Source organism: Haplochromis burtoni, unplaced genomic scaffold (genome assembly GCF_018398535.1).
Source record: "Haplochromis burtoni strain Fernald_Lab_line unplaced genomic scaffold, NCSU_Asbu1 Contig_40, whole genome shotgun sequence".
Taxonomy (NCBI): Eukaryota; Metazoa; Chordata; class Actinopteri; order Cichliformes; family Cichlidae; genus Haplochromis; species Haplochromis burtoni.
In genome coordinates this window covers 2,496,444-2,517,616 of record NW_024582401.1, presented here as the reverse complement: position 1 = coordinate 2,517,616, position 21,173 = coordinate 2,496,444, and the positions used below count along the sequence as shown (strand labels likewise).

General features: G+C 39.1%; 1 protein-coding gene across 2 annotated transcripts in view; it reads right to left on the bottom strand.

The window, feature by feature from the left end:
- The window catches only part of LOC102312483 (E3 ubiquitin-protein ligase Midline-1), a 92,357-nt gene that overhangs the window by 14,001 nt on the left and 57,183 nt on the right, over positions 1 to 21,173 (bottom strand). For both annotated transcript variants that reach the window (XM_005919967.3, XM_005919966.3), the window contains exons 3-4: positions 9,679 to 9,774; positions 3,075 to 3,182 (exon numbers count right to left, since the gene is read on the bottom strand). In XM_005919967.3, coding sequence (XP_005920029.1) covers positions 3,075 to 3,182; positions 9,679 to 9,774 — 204 coding nt within the window. The remainder of the gene's footprint in view (positions 1 to 3,074; positions 3,183 to 9,678; positions 9,775 to 21,173) is intronic.

Genomic DNA, 21,173 nt, shown 5'->3' with positions numbered 1-21,173 from the left:
ATTTAGCTCTCGAATCATTTTGGATTCACTTATCACCATTCAGTTTCAGTTCTACAATTCAATTTCAGTTCCAAAATTCAGTTTTTTGGGACTTACATCCGGTTCCGGTTCAAGAGTAATCAAGCGCAGATTAAATAGAACTACGTTTTACTAGCGGACCGAAAGTGTTAGCGACGGGAATCTACAGCGTCTTGAGCTGAATTAAGACTTCAGAAGTCATTCGTCATGTCGAATGACCAGCGGATAAACTCTCAGGTTGGTAATAAATGTATTACATGTATAAGAACAAGCGTCATGTTAACAAATGATAGCCGTACAGTAACTTTTATGCTTATTGTAGCTGTTAGCTAAAAACGCTAATTTAGCATAGTTTGCCCTGGATTCAGCTTTGACAAACAAATATGATCGACTGTTTCTAGTAGAATTCCAAAGTTGTCATCTTGTACCCTCTCAGAGCTCTGTATGCTTGCAGAAACCCCTACAGTAGGGAAACATGCAAAACAGTGTCCAAACCTTTGTATTTTAGCTTTATTTATGTCTTACACAGCATCCCAACTCTTTTAGCTAACTTAATAACGTTAGCTAAAGTGAATAGTTAGTCTAATTCATTAGTGCAGCATTACTGGATCACCTCTGTTTGAAGTGATATGATATGTGACTATCACTGTGTTTAACTACCATAATAATTCTTAGGGTACTGAGTGCATGCTTAATTAGTTTTTTTTTTTTTAAACATACTGCTCCATTGCTATGTTTGACAGGCTGAAGTCGTCGGATCACCTCCTAAATCAACCATCTTGTACAGGTGTTTTGTGCCAGAAATGGAGTGTCCACTGAAGACTGAAGATACTGAATTTCTACGCCTTGCCATTGATCCCTCTTGTGCCTTCATCTAGACAAGAGACATTAGCTTAACCACTCTCACATGCTCTGTTCCTACATCACCTTCCCTGACAGTCGTAGCTAGGCTCATCTGAGGGTGAAATTATAAGAATGTGTTATTTTGCAAAGTGCTCTCTAGGGTTCCTAAATAAAATATGGCATTGAGGTCATTTCTTTTGAATTAATCCCTTCTTCTGAAATGTAAGAATCTCTCCTGGTTTTAATGGCACTTTGGATTTCCTTACTTTCTGTTCCACTCCCAACCCCAAATAGATGCTGACAAGCTGACACAGTAACATGGAAGAGGGAAAGAAGTTGGAAAGGACTACTACAAATAAACCTAATGCCTAACAATGTAAAATAAAAACAATAATAAAGATAAGATGAAGTAACAAGTTTTTAGTTTTTTGTTTATTCCAAATGATCCTCCAGATGTCTGTGACATGTGATGACAAACACCATAATGGAAGACCTTTGTCATCACATGCTTAAACTCATCATATATTTTTGCATATGCTGAACAGACAGTCAGACATGCTTTAACTGTGGGGTAGAAAACTGCATGAACACCATACGGCAGGGGTCTCAAACGCTGTCCTGCAACTTTTCCATGTGTCCCTGTTGCAACACACCTAGTAGGTCATTAGGAAGACTATAGAACTTGACTGCATGCTGAGTTGGCAATTCAGCCATTTGATTCATGTTACAGCAGCTCATGAGTGAATGAACATGGTGCAATAAAAGTATTTTTAGAAGTATATGTTTCCAAATACATACATTTACTTAAATTTACTTGAGTAGGGTTAGGGGTTGCCACCTCAGCATGCAGTCAAGTTCTATACTCTTGCTAATGACCTACTAATTGTATTCAGGTGTGTTGCACCAGGGACACATGGAAAAGTTGCATGACACCAGCTCTCGAGGACTGGAGTTTGAGACCCCTGTCATACGAAATATGACAGGTGTGGTTGAACTGCATGAAGACTCTGAAGTGTCTCTTCTCTTCTGGCAGGACAGGAATGTGGCCTTGTCCTGTGAGCCACCTTAAGGGTGTACTTGGAGTAGAACTGGACTGTCACCGGCCTCAGGCTCTTCACCTTTTCAAAGACAAAGCAGTCATTTAGATAAAATATTAGATATTGTTTACCTGTAAATGCACAAAGTAAATTTAGAAATGTAATTCTTGTCAAGAGTGAACAAGCACTGATAGTGTAATCTACAGCTGTGGCCAAATGTTTAGAGACTGAGAAGTGTTGTTTGTTTATTTACAAAGTTTGCTGTTTCAGTGATAGTTGTATATCATATTATATCACTTCAAACAGATGTGATCCAGTAATGCTGCACTAATGAATTAGACTAACTATTCACTTTAGCTAACGTTATTAAGTTAGCTAAAGAGTTGGGATGCTGTGTAAGACATAAATAAAGCTAAAATACAAAGGTTTGGACACCGTTTTGCATGTTTCCCTACTGTAGGGGTTTCTGCAAGCATACAGAGCTCTGACAGGGTACAAGATGACAACTTTGGAATTCTACTAGAAACAGTCGATCATATTTGTTTGTCAAAGCTGAATTCAGGGGAAACTACGCTAAATTAGCGTTTTTAGCTAACAGCTATGATAAGCATAAAAGTTACTGTACGGCTATCATTTGTTAACATGACGCTTGTTCTTATACATGTAATACATTTATTACCAACCTGAGAGTTTATCCGCTGGTCATTCGACATGACGAATGACTTCTGAAGTCTTAATTCAGCTCAAGACGCTGTAGATTCCCATCAGTAACACTTTCGGTCCGCTAGTAAAACCTAGTTCTATTAATCTGCGCTTGAACCGGAACGGATGTAAGTCCCAAAAAACTGAATTTTGGAACTGAAATTGAATTGTAGAACTGAAACTGAATGTTGAGAAGTGAATCCAAAATGATTCGAGAGCTAAATTTTTAATGGATAAAATACAGTTTCAAAGCAAATGAATTCATTTTCAAACTATAAAATTCAATTTCAGTTTAGTGATGATCATTTTCAAACCAATAAATTGAATTTCAAATTAGGCTAATTCATATTCAGTTTTTAAAAGCATTTATTCAAGTTACAATTCAGATTCAATCCGAGCAATTCAAATTCAGATTTAACTTATTCAAATTCAGTTTCTGATGGCACAGATTCCGGCCCATAGCGTTCACCTCACCTTCCCCTCTTTGATCTTGTTCCCGATGATCTGCCTCCTCTGCTGAATAATGTCAATCAGGACGTCACACTCCTCCAAGAGCTTGCCCTCCTGGCGGGACGCGTTCACCTGAGAAACCAATTCATGGCGAGTATTAGACAAACAAAGCGACTGATGAAAGGTGTGGATGTGGTATATAGAGGGATGTATGTTTAGTGATTCCACATCATGTCCACTGAGGGACAGGGTGTTATTTTCATCCATCAGCCAGCCCTCCTGTCTGGAAGCAAACACTTGACGAAGATAGGGCATATTCAGCTATTTTGCCTCCTGCTGGCTAGAGGGCTGAGTGATAAGGAAGGTAAGCGGGAAGCACTATGTCTGTTAGAAAGCACACATGACTCTCAGCAATATGCTGTGCAAGGGTAATGAAATGAGCTCTTATACACGGTACAGTGTATATATATTTGCCTTTTTATATGAGTGTGAGAATTCTGAATGTGAAAGAAATGTACAGTAGGCTTATGTTTTTGTTGTTTTATATATTAAACAAGTACATAAAAAGGTGAAGCGATGTACAAATAGATCTTATGGAAAATCTGACTCACTGAGCAACTTCAATAACAGAAATTGCTTTTCAAATTCAACAAAGGGCATTTGTGAACTGTCACGGACATGCAGATATCTATAGCAAAATGCCCAATTCACAGCAGAGATAAACATGTTCACAGGCTGATAAACTAAAGTATTTTTGGTCTTATTTTCCCCTTCATAAAAACTCTACTTCCTAACTCATAACTAGTTATCCATTATTAGAAGTGAGGCAGCTTTTAGAGGCAGGTTGGCTAGCTACAAACTGGATGGCTAACTCTTTGCTAATCATCGGTTCAGCTAATTCAAATCAAAGATCTAAATCTTCAAACTGTGTTTGAGATGTTGGTGCCTTTTGAATCATTTTTAATGCAATTATCTGACAAATAATATGCCATGCTCTTCCACTAATTTTACTAAACAGGCGTTCTATCTATTGTAGCTAACCTAGGTTAGTTAGCTTGCTAAAGAAGCTAACTACTCAAGAATACTTATTATTCTTGACTAGTTAACTTGCTAAAGAAGCTAACTAGTCAAGATTACTTATTATTCATGACAAACAAAAATATGCAGTAACTTTATTTTTACAGATGCTGTCGTGTAGCATTTAAGGGGAATGGAATATAAAGGTGATTACATCTAAACAGTCAAATTATTCTTTTACAGACATATATACCTACAATCATTGTAGGTATATATTATGGAATTCACAATATTGAATTCCAGTGTAGAGCCTAGTAATATCCTAAGTGAGCAGCAGTATTATAAAAGGAGCATAATTAGCCTAATTTCAGTCTATGGACTGAAACATCTGTGTGCCTCAAATCCCACTGATGGCAGTTAACTTTAATAAAAATGATTTAGTCTAGCTGGAAGGTGTCTGAAAAAGTGCAGCTGACCGCTTTCAAGGTGGTTCTGCCATGAGGGTCCATTCTGTGAGGCAATTGATTCACTTTGCAGTTGGAACCTGTATAGTCTGAGCAGGCTATAAAAGTTGTTCAAGTCCAATTATGAGAGTGCAGGTCCAAACATAATGTGTAATTTCTCATTGTGGTCATTTCCTAGCGGCCCTTTCAGCACCTTGTAAAGTGTTTTCTTGCTGCAGCAGAGCGATAGCACTGGGAGCAATGAAAGGGAAGTCTGCTGTGAGCGTTACCGAGCTGAAGAAAGACTGCACAGTTATTCATGCAAACATACACTCTTACAAGCACACATCGATGCTGACAGGTGTTTTAATAATGACATCATAGGGGCTCATTTGCTTTTCCTCCACAGAGCCAAACGAGGTTGGAGTAGACTTCCACAATATCCTCAGTGTCCCTTCCTAAACAGCATTTATGTGATTTTCTGGGATCATTTTGCCAACAGAAACAATTTTCCACCTGGATTACATCTCAGTGCTTATGTTAGACATGCCGAGCTGAATGCCTAAGCTCTGCTCTATAGCAATGCCTCTGCAACTGTCTTTTCAACACTGTTAATTGGTTTCATCAACATCACTGTGACAGCTCTGGTGAAGCCTGACATTTTTAACAGTTTACTGTATATGTTATCTCTGAGTGGCATTTTGTACACCACTTAGTATACTTATGCAGATATAAGGTATTTTGGGTTGAAGCCTTTCTTAATATAAACCAAAAGAGCACATGCTGAGGCTAATCTGTTCCTTGGAAGGCAGCTCTTTTCATCTCTAGCCGCATTTATTTAACTTCTGGCACTGATTAATGTTTTGATGTTTTAGGAATGGCTTCCAAAAACTGATTGAAACAGCCTAAAATGAAGTTGGAACAAAAGCCTCAGAATTTTCTGGCATTACTTTCTCTCTTTAGTTTACCAGAAAGCTCTAACTTTCTTTCTTGGACATTACGTGACTGTAGAAGGTGACATCTGAAGGTGTCACTGTGGATTTAAGGTGATATACCCCTCTATGCTTATCTCTCAATAAGATGGCACAGACACAAAAGTAATCTTAAGCTCTTTTCACAGATGCACTTTAGCCCTGAACTTTTTCGGGATTTACACAACAGACATTTGAGAATGCAAAGGTCTGACACATCCTGGATGCTAGCCAGTATGCCCTCTGTGCCCTCTCTGTTCAACTTAGTCTATGTGCTGTCTGAACATGCCCATGTGAGGATAACACATCTAATGTTCCAATGTATTAACCAATAGCAGGTGGGTGTCACCTTTGCTGTCACCTATATGCTCTATGTCAGGGGTGGGGGAAATCCAGGCCTCAAGGGCCGGTGTCCTGCAGGTTTTAGATGTGTCCTTGATCCAACACAGCTGAGTTAAATTGCTAAATTACCTCCTCAACATGTCTTGAACTCTCCAGAGGCCTGGTAATGAACTAATCGTTTGATTGAGGTGTGTTGACCCAGGGTGAGATCTAAAACCTGCAGGACACCGGCCCTTGAAGCCTGGAGTTCCCCCACCCCTGCACTATGTAGACAGTACCCTTGACTAAACCAGTAATTACACTTCTATAAGTGCAAATACATGTATTTATGAACTATCTATGGCTCATTCAGAATAATCAGACTGAAAGGCTAGTCTAAAGGTAAGGTAACCCATAACGGACAAGCATGGTTCTGCACTGGTAGTCCACATGGACTTTTGGCCTTAGTATATAAGATGATTACTCACAATCGCTCTATCTGCACTACCCTAGATAGCCACCAACGTGTAACCATAAATCCCACATCAAAAAATAATCAAAGTTGAGCATGGTCTAAAGGACGAGGTTTCACAGCACCTGTATTGTCAATTGTTCCTCACATTCTTCAACTACCACTTTGTTTTTGTGTCACTTTCTTACAATAAATTAGTTATTGAGTTATGTGTAAGCTAACGTTAGCAGTGCTTGCATCAGCACCTGATGCTTTTACCTTTTAGCTTTTACGTTGCAAGCTTAAGGGATTGCTCTCATCTTAAAAAAACGATTGATTGTATGTGGCCTGTGTTGGTGTACCACACAACCACACTGGTTAACACAGCTGTCGACTGTCTTACTTTTTAACATCGACTGTTAATGACTTCCTGTGGTGTCTGGCACCATAACCAACTCTACCAATTCTAGTGCATTTCTAGCAGTGGTTACCAATCCCTCAGGAAGCAGTGCATAATTACAATATCTTATCAGCTAGTTTCCTGCTTCAAATCCACTTTCATAGTTCGACAAAGAAAGCTTATTTTCAAGTAAGGAAAAGAATACTTTCTGTACCCTTGAACATAGTTAACCTGTTAGTAAATGGATGTCATAATATAAACAACAGTAACAAGGGAGTGGCGCAGACACACTGTCATGTACACAGCCACACAGACACCCACACACAATTTGTGACCAAAGTACATGATGTGCTGTGTAAAGATGTGAAGCATCTAATGACTGTGGGCAGAACCCTCTGGAGCATATGATCAGTATGACAGATTATAGCCTGAGAGGGACATTAAGTGATTCATTTAACCACAGAAACACACATGCATGCACACAAATGATTCAAGCCTGGAGGATATCCAAACTTTGTAAAATGTGCATCAAACAAACTTTCTGGGGGGGGGTGAAGTTGGTCTTGAAGGGCCTATATTCCCTGACACACATCAGAGGTAACGCTTTCCTTCTCTCTCTGGCTTTAAAACAAAACCGCAAAAGCGCTAATCCTTTTTCATTTTCTTGTGTTCTTTTTCTTTTTTTAATGGGATAATTTCCTTCCTTTCATTTAAATAAACAAACCAATTAACTGCCTAAAACGATCCCTCTTTGAGTATTTATTGCATTGAAACTCATTGTACCTTCACGAAATTATAACTGGGCCCCATTTTTGCAAAAGAAAAAAAAAACAGCATAGAAGGGTCCAAATGTTGTTTGGCACTAGATTCTTTGAAAAAGAAAAAAATGTGTCACGATGCCAGCCGAAAAAGAATGCGTGCGTAATTTGGTGTGGGAGCGTTAAATGAAACTGTGGCCACAGCTGAACCACAGCAGATGGTGACTCAGAGGAACCGGGTGTGCAGTCATTTTTTCTTCTTTGTTTTTATTTTTTTTATTTTATTTTTTTAAACATGAGTCGTTAAGGAAGGTTGCCATTTGCTTGATCTTTCGCCAACATTAAGTGTCTGAGAGATTCTCAGCAGCCATCTTTAGTGAGGCTTTGGGAGAGGCTTAATGTGATATGAAAAATTCAGAAAGCTCCATCAACAGCACGCCAACCAAAGCTGAGTAACCATCTCTTTTTTTATCTATTTATTTATTTATTTTTAAGCCCTGACATATTCATGCCAAGCATATCAGACAGCTCAGTTTCCTGAGTTCACGTAAGTTGTATTTGTATTTGATGTATTTTTTAGCCCATGATCGTTATTGGTTTTTTGCTTGGAACTTTTTCTAGTCCAGTTCGACCCTGTGCAGCTTGACCTGATGTGCTATCAGTGTACACCTCAGAGGTTATTTAGGGTTATAGATTATGTTGCGAAACTCCACTGCATGTGTCATAATGCACTGGGGAGAAATAGGTCAAGTGGGTTTGTTTGCCCTTTTCATGTTCATCATTTATTCATCAGAAAAGGATCAAAGTTTTTCTTTCGCCTGTTTGAAATTCTTGCCTCGTCACAGTTTCCCCCTGAGCTTAAAGCTCAGAGGAAGCATATCTGTGTGATGGGAAACATGAAAACATGCTCAAAAAAAAAATGTATACAGCGCTTAAATGTTAATAAATCATAATCCTCTTTCCTTGCAGCATGCAAAGACCTTGCCACGCATGCAGGCTGTTCTCCGTTATTTCTAAACTAAGATGTCACTGCCTTTCAACCACTGCCTGTGGCATCACTTTATTTAAAGCTTCTTAGTGGGCTAGTGGAACATGAACAGGCAGGCTTAGCACAGAATTGCCTTCACTCGAGTTAAATGCATGCAGACATTCGCACAATTGGTTGTTATCCCAAAAATAAACGTGTTAGACTGAAACCTGATGATTTGCACTTGCCTGTTTCTGCACTCAAAGCTTTTGGGAAATTTCAACATTTCAATTTCGAAAACAGTTTTTTTAGTGCATGGAGGCTGAAAGGTGTTGCAGATGTTACATATATTTGTATTTTTATATATTTATATGTAACCCTTAAAAGATGCTAAAGATGCTATGTTTGTTTGTGTACGTTTATTTTTGTCTGCATCCTATGTAAGATCAGATTTTCGAACGTTCTCTGTTATTATTAAGAATATTTATGTGAAATTAAACAGAGCTCTGCAGTTAATGTAGATGCTAGATACATTTTAGAAGCAGTTTCATTAAAAATATATACTTTAGGAGCGTAATATTCATAATGTATTAATCACTGAAACTTTGAATGTTGTAAAAAAAAAATAATAATAATATGCTGGCCACACTCCCTGAGTCTACGATGACGCCTCCAAAATAACTTTTACGAATAATGAAAAATCTGGTTTTCTTGAGTAAACTTTGCTTTACTCGTATTTGTTTTTAATGTAAATAAATCTACACTGTCGCTTGTCATTTTTTCCCCTTGTTTCTGGGCAGATAAAAGCATATATTAGACCAGTAAATGTGAATGAATAAAAGCAGGTTTAAAAAACAAATCGATGTAAATTAATTTTTTTTTGCCAAAGTCTCCTATGTTTACATCTTTACTTTTTAAAATGATATTCATTAACAGTCTCACGAATACATAAAGAAAAAAAGGTTTTTGCAGTGGCATTATGAAATACAAAACACAAATAAAACAGCACAACAGTTTGAGTGAGTAATCAAGGAAAAATGACAAATATAAAAAACCTAAAACAAAAAAATAAATATTATATTAGGTTTTCAACATGATAGTCATATTCAGTCATTTACTGTAAGTTTTGTTGTCAACTCTTGCTACATGCTAAGCTAAGGGTTAATAAAAAATGTTGAGTAACTATACTGTACAGGTTACACAGGTTACAGTTAAGTCTTAAGTAGTAAAATATTATATTATCCATTCATTTAATAAATTACAACATACAGCTAACCATAAAGGGCAACGTGGGACTCACCTCTACATGCTGACAAGTTTGAATCAGTTTTCCCATAAGAGACTCCAGCTCGTTGTTCCTCTTGATCAGATTACTCAGGTTGGAATCCAGAGCTTGCTGCAGAAAACAATAACACAAAAGAGACAACGGAGAAACTGAGAGACAAGTAAAAAAAAAAAAAAAACAGTCTCTGACGTGAATGTAAAGAAATCAAAGTGGAGAAAGAGCTGTAAATACAAGGAAGATAAAAATGCAAAAAGAACCGCTTTCCCTTTTAGTTTTCTCATGGAAGCCAGAGGGGATGTAAGAATATCAGAACAACGGCAACAACAGAAAAAGTTCTAAAGCAAGTGGAAAAGAGCTGCGTCTGGAAAACACAACAAATAAAAAAAAAAACAGTTTGATTCCTCAGTTCAAGTCCACAAAATAACAGCAAAGAGAAGCAACGATTTTCTATCATCTCTCCTTCTGCGCAAGCGTCCCCAGGAGCTCCGGCGTTATCAACTGTCTTTTTAAACAGGTGCGTTTGGTGACCATGTACCTCTGAGCGCGGGTGATACCCCTCGTCTCTGTACTGCCTCCTCATACTGCCCCATCCGAGTCCGAGCCTCTGACAGAGAAGCCTACTCTACGAGAGGATGTGACTGGGACAGCCACTCCACTGAGCACCAAGCCATGCGCAAACCCGGCCAAGCGGCAAATTAGGCATCAAAAGCTTTCCCTATGAGAGCATGCAGCAGCGCTCCCAGCTAACGAACCGGCAAACAGGTGACAGCACGTCAGTGCTGTCCCTTAATGCTCCTCCCTGCTCCCCCCCTCCATTCCCCTTCCCCCACTTTTTTTCCTCCTCTCTCTGTTGCTTTTCATCTGCCTGGGCACAAGCTGTCTCTACTTCTAAGACCGTCATATTATTGCCAAACCAAGCGTGCTTAAGCTGCTCTGATGCCACATCTCCTCTTGCCCATTCAAAACTGTTTTCCAGATGAATTTCACCCCAGACTTGGTGAACTCTGAGATTTCCATGTCTCCAAAAACAAAAAAGGTGTGCAAGTTCGCTGGAGCAGCAAGGCCGTGACAGGCAGCACACTTGTCCTAACGCATTTGCTTTCTTTACAGCTGCTACTTACTCGCCTTCACAAGTGAAGCTGCTGTGAAACAACATTTGTATTTGCTCGACCTTTAACCCCCCCCCCCATTTTTTTTATAGCTGCAGTGTAAACAAAGGCAGTTCTGATGCTACAATAAGGATTAAAAAGGCACTACCAAGAGGGAATATTGTATAAACAACCACGGTAAATAGTGATAGAGATTTGCGTGTGCAAGCATGTGTACACGACTGTACTCGGCTTAAATGGATGGCCTTAATACGGCGATGACACACAAAAACCAAACAAGGCATAAAGGACTCTTTGAACAAAAATATGGCGCTGTCATCATTATCCCTCTAAAAAAATGAGCTCTGAAAGGATGGAGATGAGGACAAGAGAAACAACAATAAGTCAGCAGCTCCCTCAGATGCAGTTGAAATGTGTTTCCACACCCCAGTGTAATGTAGGAAGGGTAAAGTTCATGAAGTACACAAACACGCACACAAGGGAAAAGGAGCAACGAAAATTACGTTAAGTTTTCCGTGCCTCTGTTTATGGCTATGTTCCTGTTCATGTTAACATAACCTTTGAGTGTTTGTTTGCTGTTTTATTTGGACTCCACATCGACAGCATCCATTTTGCCAAGTGGCGTTTATCTCTGGGGATTGCTAGCCATGTCAGGTCACCTGTCAGTCATCCTGCCGGTTTATCCTACCATCTCTCTTTCTCTTTGTCTGCCTGTCCTCTTTTTCTGCTGCCGGTCCAAGCAAGGTTTTTACCCTGCATCCCTCCAAAAAACAGAAAAGTCTCTGTGTGAAATTAATCTGCTCTGAATCACCTTGGCTAAGCCTTTTTGATTTGTTGAGTTTTATTATACATAGCGAGCCGCAGGATTTAGATTATCTTAACATGGATGCAAAATGATTAAATAAAAAATGATGGATACTTTCACATTTGACACTGCAGATGTGAAATATACAGTTTATAAAAATGTGGAACACTTACATGTACTAAAAAAATTTTATTGCTTGAATGCTACAGTGATCTTAGAATACCTTTTTCCTTCTCCGTCCTCCTTTACTAAGTGGTTTTTGTCCTGACACAAAGACAAAGACTGACACAAAAATTTAAAACTTAGTTATTAATTCAGAGTGTGTGACTATAGTTTTATTATTATCATGATATTTTACTTGTTTTTATTTTATCACAGATTTATGCTGCATTATAGCATTTCTTTATTTAAAAATGTGCCAGTATTTTGAAGTTTGGAGGTAAAACTTAATAGTAAAACTGAATATTTGTCCTTACATTGGGTGAGTGCTGAGTGTTTGTATATGTGTGCATGAGGGTGGGAATGCATGTTTGTGTCTGTGTGTGCCTGTTTGTCTGTGTCTATATGTCAGGTCAGGTCTTAGACTCCACCTCTCTGGGAACTCCCAGGCCCTCCAAAGTGTGGAGGCCTATCTCCCCTCACCACACTCCCTGCCGGTGACTGATGCCCTCAGGGGTCGGTGCATTGGTGGTTCTTGGTGTTCGGGGCTGGGCGCTCAGGTATGTACCAGCTCACGCCCGGTGACTACTTGGCGGGGCCTGGCGCCTGTTGCTCGGTCAGGCCTCCTCCGGGGTGCGGGGGGCCCTCGGGCCTCCGGCCTCTGGGCCTGTGGCTCGGTTCACTCTGGCACAGCTGGCTGCTGGCAGAGCCGGTGGGCACACCGGTGCAGCCCCCTCTAGCTTCTGCTCAGTGGCTACTGGGTGACGTCTTGTCTGGGGATCCTCAGCCCTTCCCATGAGGGTGGCACGGATGCCCCTCCAGTGGTCCTCCTTGGACTCTCGCACTCTGAGGCCTCTGGATGTCTGGGGCCTGGATCTCCTCCATGCCTGCTTCATGCCCTGGGGGACGGGGCTATGGCTCGCTACATCCTCTTGCAGACCATTACATGTGGAAACCATTTGAAAACAAGCGCGCTGATCCACACAGGTGTGCACATGCGTGTTCACTGCTCGTAGACTTAAATTACACCTTTCTTGGCTGCTACTTCAAAGCACATTGTGCGCTGTCTGTCCTGCGTGCTGCACAACAACATTGAATATTTAGTATTTACTGCTGTTTACACTTAGCTAGATTAATGCGATGGTGTTGTGTTTAGTATGTTGCTTTGTTTTGTTTTTTTTTGCTTGTTCTCTATTCTTCATCTCTCAACAGGTGATCCAGGAGATTTTTTTTTCTCCCCCCCTTTCTCACTGTCCCTCTCCCCTTCTGTTTTTCTTTTCCTTCCTCTTTCTCTCTCCCTTTCCTATCCCTCACTCATGTCTGTCCCGTCTGTAACATCTGAAAATAAAATATAATAAATAATAAAAACAAAGGTCGATCAAATGGACCAATACGGCAATGCCACGATGATCCATTTGGAAAAGTAAATCCATTGGGTATCCTTGTTGGTCTTCAGACAACAATTCTGATGGCTAAAGAACCAAATGGGACAGGCAAAAAAAACCAAAAAAAAAAACTGAATATTTGAAACAGCTGACCGGGTTAATTTATTTGCAGAAAGGACGCACTAAGAAAGATACAGTTCTTTTCAAAGCCTTCAGACAAAAGAGTAATTTTTGTTTTTCGTCCCACTGAAACACAAGTTGCCGGTAAAAACTGAGCTAACCGAGTGAGGCAGTACCAAAAAATGTGTTGCATATAAAAAATGTCATGTCAAAGTGTTTTTTCTCACTTCCTTGTTTGATATGGCTGTCTAATGGGAGGTAAAATTGTAAAAATGCTACAAAATGCTACAAATACTTGTTGTACACCAATAATGATTTCTTTTAGCTGGTGGTTCATTGCCATCTGCTGCAGAGAACACACTGACTGTGGATCAGACACTGATACTACTCCACTGCAACACCAATGAGCCATGCCCAACAGAGTGAAAACAGATTACCCAGTAAAACTGTAGTTGATTTCCAGTACTTTGTGACATCTCCCATGTTTCTTTCATAGAAAATATCAAGAAATGGATTGTGCATCACCATGCAGCCTAAAAATGTCAAGGTATGGACTTCTCAGTCCACTTGGTTTCCACACTTTCAGAAAGCTTGTTAGTTTACTCCCACAACCCACCTAGGATTTATGTAAACATCCAGAGGTCAGCGATAGAGGAGCAGTCTTAACCTGTTCTGTAGAGGCGGTTTGATTCAGGCTTTTGTGTAGAGACTTGAGACTTGGCTCAAACTGAGTAAGTAGGCGAAGTGAATGAAGAGCAGTTCCATCAGAAGACGCATAATTCAAGCCTGTTCTCATTCCCAGGGCCTCAATTAAAGCTGTTTTGGCAAAATCACCGGATTGGGGCTCTTGGAATGAAGGTATATTTGGCCCCTGTGCCCGGATGCACAGGCTCACGGTGTTAGTAAGCTGGGTTTAAGTCATTATTTTTCAAATGTTGTGAAAAAGAATATTTTTTTTTTGCCAAACTATGGTCTTTTCTTTACCCACACCTAAGCAAGAAATTTCCAGTGCCTAAAACTAAACAAGTACTTTTCAGTACCTGAATCTAACCAAGTAGTTGTCAGTCCCTAAACCCAACTAAGTAAATTTCAGTACCCAAACCCAACCAAGAAACATTCAGTACCTAAACCTATCAAGGCGTTTTCAGTATCTAAACCTAACTGTAACTTTCCTATGCCCAAATCTAACCAAGTAGTTTTAAATGGATAAACTGAACTAAGTACTTTTCAGTACCTAAGAGTAACGAAAAAACTTTTAGTGCCTAAATGTAGCCATGAAGTTTCAAGTGCTTCAGCCTAACAGCCATGAGAGTTCAAAACAGTTTTTGTGAGGTTTTTATATTTCAAAGAAAAGCTTATTCACTCAATGGCATCTGTTTTTAATTAGTAAGAAGGTGTTCTGCTGCAGCATGCTCAGAACTTCTCTTAGGTTCTTCTTAAATCGCCCTAAAAGAATCCGCTCTTTGAAACCGAAGCAAATTTTTCATCTCTTTCATCACCTAACATCTTTGTGACGGCTTCAAAAAAGGTTACATGTCTCTATATAACAAGCATCACACTTGTTATCAGTGTATGCACTGTTCATGTGTTCAAAAATGGCTGTAAATGCATGCTGTGAATGAAACAAATCAACCTGGAGCATTGCTGATAAGCTAAGAATGTATGCGAGTGGATCACACATGCTCGCTCACTCACAGATAGCAAATGGTAAGCAACTGAAGTTGAAACTTCAGAGGACCTACGTCTTTTCTAAGATTTACTGTGACATTGAGCAGGATTGTGCTCTGAGGATTCATCTCCATTCTCTTCCTGGTTCATGAGTTAGAGAGATCAGAGAAACCTCAGTCATGCAGATGAGGAGAGAGACTGTGAGGAAAAGATGAGGAAGAACAAAGGCAGACAGTTAAACAGCAAGACAGACATTAAAGAGGAAGCAGGAAGAGGAAACGGGAACTTTAAAAGAGCCCATGCTTGTTTACTGCTCTGCTTTATAGTCTGTCTACCTGTCCCTACACACATCTATAATGTATTTATCTCATATCATCAATGAAGTAGGCGTTGTGTATTGGTTGGTTTCCACTAGTGAGCTAAGTTATAAATTGGGAACAAATTGTTTGTCTTTTTTTATCAATCTGAGAGAAGCACAGATGACTGCTACAGGAAAAGGGCACTGATTATGAAGCAAAGCACAGCAGAGCAAAAAGAAAACACAGCATGAAAGGAGCATTGTTGTAGAAGAAATTGAAAAAGTGTGTGTGTGTGTGAGAGAGAGAGAGAGAAACAAAAAAGCCCAGAGCGAGGAGAACATTGAGTACAGGAAGTAAAAGTTGTCTGCGAGTGCTACACAATGCACTGTAAATTTTCACAGAGTGGCTTTTATTTATTACAGTTAAAGAGAGAATCTCATATCTATATATGAGCGCATGGGATACCAAGCATCTTATAACATCCTTGGTTTGAAATGCAGACTCTAGTTTAGGATTTATCTTTTTATCTTCTAAGTAGCTACATCAATACTCCATCTAACAGCAGCAGGCAGATCTTTCGAGGGCAAAATGACTGAAAAGCACTAAACAACAGGAAATGCTAGTAACCAGTTCCGAAGACAAAGAGCCCAATGCACAAACACAGCAGTCTATTTATGCTAACCACAAATAAGGAAAGTATAATAATAATGTCGCTATTTCAACTTTACAAGGGCAACAATACAAATGCTAACATCGTGCTTTCACCTCAAACATACCAGACTTTGATATGACCAGAACCAGAGCAGCAAATATCCAAAATGTCGAGGTCCAGGCTCTGGGGAGATCAAGACTGAAAGAGTGGCTTTTCTATCCAGGTACACTTTTACTGCATTGGTGGAGTGTTTGGGATCATTGTCATGCTGGAAAATGAAGCCGTTGCCAATCAGATTCTTCCAGATGGTACTGGATGATGGATCAAAATCTGATGGTACGTTTCTGTTTCATATTTCCATGAATTTGGATCCACATAGTCCGCAACATCACTGGCTGAAATGTATCCCCAAACCATGACAGAGCCTCAACCATGCTTTACAGATGGCTGTAGACACTGTCGTACCTGACCTGACTTGAGTCAAGAAACAAATTTGGATTAATCACTTCATTTTTAGTCTACTTCCTTACAAAATTTGGTATATCTACAGCCTTTTCTCTTTGTTTCCCTTCTTCATAGACACTTTTCCACCTAGACCATTTTTGACGAACAATAGAACATAAACTGAAGGGCCAGATGCATCTCTCAGGTCCCAAGTCAGGTCTTTGTTGGATTTTTAGTTGATTTCTTAAGAACATGACATTAAAATACTGTTCATCTGGAACATATTCTTTCTTTACCCTCTACATGTTCAATTTCCTTGTTTTTTTTAAGGACACACTGCACACAGATATGCCATGTTTGCAGGTAATAGTTTTTTCAGAATCACCTTGTTAGGACAGAAACACTATTTTATGTTTGTCAAACTATGTTGTGACTGTGCTGTGTGTATGTGACTGAATGAATGTTTAGAAAGTAGGACATTGTTGAAATTCTTTTTTGGTAATGCTCCTTACACTTTTTGTCAGGATGTTGTTGATGTTTTTTTGTGTTTTTTTGTTTTTTGTTTTTTTTTTTTTTTGGGGGGGGGGGGGTGTGGCTGAGAAAGCTGATTTACCAACTAACTGACTCTTGCTTACTTGCAAACATGATCCTTCCTCAAGAAGTCCAAGAAGATCAGCTGTTGAAGATTTAAGTGACTCTATACCATAATATTGTAGGTGATAAATATGACTGGCATATTAAAGAATAGCCAGTTGCCCCCTAAAAAACATTGCCAATGGGTTTACTTTTCATCTTGCTGCATCAGTAAAGTGATGCAGAGTGTCCTCTACACTCTGGCATCACTGCTGTGTGGTCAGAGGGAAGAAGCAGTGTTCACTCTCTCTGTTTGAAAGTTTCAAGCTTGTTGAGCTTTTGATCACACCCAGCGGCAGCACCAGTGGAGGGTGTGATGTCAAATTGTACTGACACACTGTATGCTTTTGGCTGTCAGCATATGTATTTTTAATTTAGCTTTTTATTGCTGTTTTATGATCCACTTTAAAGATTGTTTGCCAAAGTCAAGGTTGCATTTAAAAAAAGGAAGAAAAAAGGTCAGGACGATAGGATGGACTGTCAAAGCATGTAAGAGAATAAGTATTTTTTATGATATAAAAGATGAATGAGGTGGCTGGAAGACATGGAGCTAAATGTCATGCTTATCACCAAGATTATGGTTCAGAAGCTTTTGTGTCTGCTCATGTTTTAATGTGTTTGTACTTGACAGCCCCACGTATTTTTTAACACTAAAGGGCAGCTGATTAATCAAAGTGGATTACAACAAAACAGAACCAACCTGTGATTTGAAATTACACACACAAAGAGCAGCTGCCATCTTTTATCCTCAAGGTTCTTTCTCCTCAGACCCAGAGCCAAGGACTTTAAAAGCTATTCCCAGCTGCCTCCTCTGTGACGGGGGTAATTTTATCTCCGAAAAAGGATGGGTGTTCCCACAATAACCTCCATGGCTCTTATCAGACACACACCACCACCACTGCCACTGGAAAAAAAGGAAACTATTCCAATCATCTGATATTCCCCCTGTGGAGTGGGGATATCTCAAACTCCAGCAGATCAGGGCAAAAAGTGATATGAATGAAATGTTCCAGAAAATATGACCAAAACAGTTCCAAGTTGTCAGACTTTATAATGAAAGAAAAAAAAGTGAAAAATCATATCTAAAGAAAATTGGGTGACCTGTAACAGATTGAGCATTTTGGCTTTAAGCTATTGGAACTACCTGACAAAGTGAGGCTACGTGCTGGACCTCCTCGTTTAAGAAGTCTCCCCAAAGTTTTCTGTCTTTATAAATTAAATATCAAATGCGGTTTTCAGCATTAATATTGCATTGCACTTTACTTGGTAATTCTGTTAGACCTCAATTTACTTCCTACTCTGTTTCTGTTTACCACGCAACCTGCCTTTTTAAAGCACAACACATTCACTGTATACTGTACAATGCTCATAAAATCTGAGGACAGTCTGTGTCTTAATGTACTTGTGTTGCATAATCATAGCTCAGCATTGCTTTTATTTATTTATGACTATATGCTGTCTGGTTTTAATGCATTGTTTCACAAAATACTGCCATGCACAGATTAGAGAAAAAGTAATAGCTTACAGAAATGAATTAAAGTTAAGTGACGTGACATGTGTGGTGCCTTGAATCAGAACTTATCCTGAGGCAGAGATATATTTTAAGCCTCACTCTTACTGAAGACAGCAAAACAACCCAGTGGTCTGAAAAATAAAGTGTGGCTTTTAATGTGATTAGCAATAATCCGTCTTTAACTTGAAGGATAATGTATAATATTCAGCTCAATGGGCTTTTTTTTTATCCTGGACTTAAAGTCGTGTTTATGAATGATCAGAAATGCTGTTGTGTTAATGTTCTTTTCTACTTTTTTGAAGAAAAAACCCTGGAATTTTCACCTCAGTAACAAACAGTCAATTTATCAGTTTGTAAAGTGATTGCAAATTTGATGTTCTCACCATCTAGGCACGCAAAAATGCAATTTCTTCATAACAGCTCAAAAGAGATGACTGAAATTAGTTCTTTCATTTTTTTAATTGCATACCCTTCACCATTTCATTGAGACAAAGTGCAAAGACAGTTCATTTCAACTTGCTACCAAAACAAAACAAAACACAAAAAAGCTAATATCATGAAGCTGCATTATATTGGCACACCCCACTAAATATAAAAGAGTGAGTAGATGTAGCCAAAAGTACATGGCATCAGCTCAGTGGTGGCTTATAACATTATGTTTAGCTAATAATAGTAGCTTGCTAACACAGAGCAAATGTTAGCTATATGACAGCTAACACAAAACATGGTAAAATAATCAATTCAAATCAATTTTATTTCTACAGCACCAAATCATAAAAACAGTCACCTCAAGGCACTTTATATTGTAAGGCAGACCCTACAGTAATACATACAGAGAAAAGCCCAACAGTCATATGACCCCTATGAGCAAGCACTTTGGTGATTTTTAAAATAAACTTTCAAAGTTATGTTGCAAAGCACATGGTTAACTTGAAATACAATATGTAACTCAAAATTTCATGTCATCTTCTCTGAAATGTGATTTACAATGTTGAAAATGTAAGATACCACCAAATTACGACTTATAGATGGCAAAAATGTTTTGTTTTGTTTTTGCTTGGATAGAAATGTCCTTCCTACTGGCCTCCCAATTCATTTAAAAAGCTGCCACTAGAATTCTGCCTACACACCAAGAAGAGAGAACACATTAAACCAATTTGTTCTGGCTTCTTGTGTAATACAGCACTGAACTTCAGGACCTGGATTGCAGAATAAAGAAACAAAAAGCAGACACATCTCTCAGACCTGCAAGGACTGGTTCAAACCAAATCCAACAAACTGACTTTAAACCAGTGCACAGTTGTGATTCAGCTGCATTTGGGGCCTAGAGCTGCCCCAACTCGAGCTATGTTTAAAGCCAAGCTAATGACTTTTTTCTACTGCTTTTACTTAATATGGACCTTGTACTTATTTAATAAATCCAGATTTAATCTTACCTGCTCATTCATTCAATTGGTTCATATTTTATTATGTTATTTTCTTTGTCTTTTACTTTTTCCCCCGTCTTTGGCTTTTAAAGTGTTCTGTTTTAAATTTGCATTTTAATATTCTTATGAAGTTTTCCTTTCTTTTAAATATTTCAGTAGATTATGGAGAGCCCGTTGAAATGCCTGTGTGTATAAACTGTGTGTGTCTGTGTGTGTGTAGACGTTAGTGCCTTCGTGTGTATGTTTCCTTTTGTGTAAGTGTGTGAGAAAAATCGAGCGAGCACGCTCACAAGTTAATGAAGCAGTCACATATGCTTTGTTTTCCCATCTGTTGTCAGTGTCCTCACAAGGTACTCTGAGTGATGTCAAACAGCAGGAGGACTATATATTTCAACAAGAACTTCGTTTAACCAACGAGCCCTGTCAGAAGTAAATGTCAAGACGTTTGGGGGGGAAATGACTGAATAACAAAGTTGGAACATGTGACAGAAATCCCTCATTTGGTTTTAGACGTGTATCCTCTCACATAACTGTTAAGAAACGCTTGAAACTTGGGAATGCACATGAGCTGCAGTAGTATTGCTCACGCGGATTCAAAGTATGACATGGTTTGCTTGGTCTAAACAATTTGTCTTGCACACTTTCTTGGCTTACACAGGCAGTATTTAAAAACCTCTGCGCAAGTAGGAGACACGAGTGCCATCCAGTTGTTTTGTTTTGGTGTTTTTGTTTTGTGGTATAGGCGATAATTAGTTTGTATAATAACTGCAGGGTGTGCTGACCTGTGCTATTTCTCTCTGGTTGAATGGCGGGAGAGCGGGGAGAAAGAAAATCATGATAATTAGATGATGCACTGACCTGTAGCCTTCCTGCTAATTTTTCTTCTCTGCCTAAATTTGCTGAAACAGGCAACATGAGGCGGTAGAGGCACCCACATTAAATCTAATGACAAAGAACATCAAGCCCATCACTGGAGGCAAAGCTGGTTCTAAAACAAAACAATGATAAACAGAAAGGCAAGAGGGAATGTTTGTAGGCTTATTTATTGGGTGCACACATATGTAATCATAATCACTGATTTTAGTTAGGTTCAATTTCTCTGATTATATCACTGCATGCCCTTTCTCCAAGGACATATTACCAACTACCAACACATATTTCAAAGCCCTTGTAAAAGGAGAACCACGCTCAGTCTTGACATTTTACTTAAGGGTGCTTAGCAAGGCTGAATAAACACTATCTGTGTGTGTGTGTGTGTGTGTGTGTGTGTGTGTGTGTGTGTGTGTGTGTGTGTGT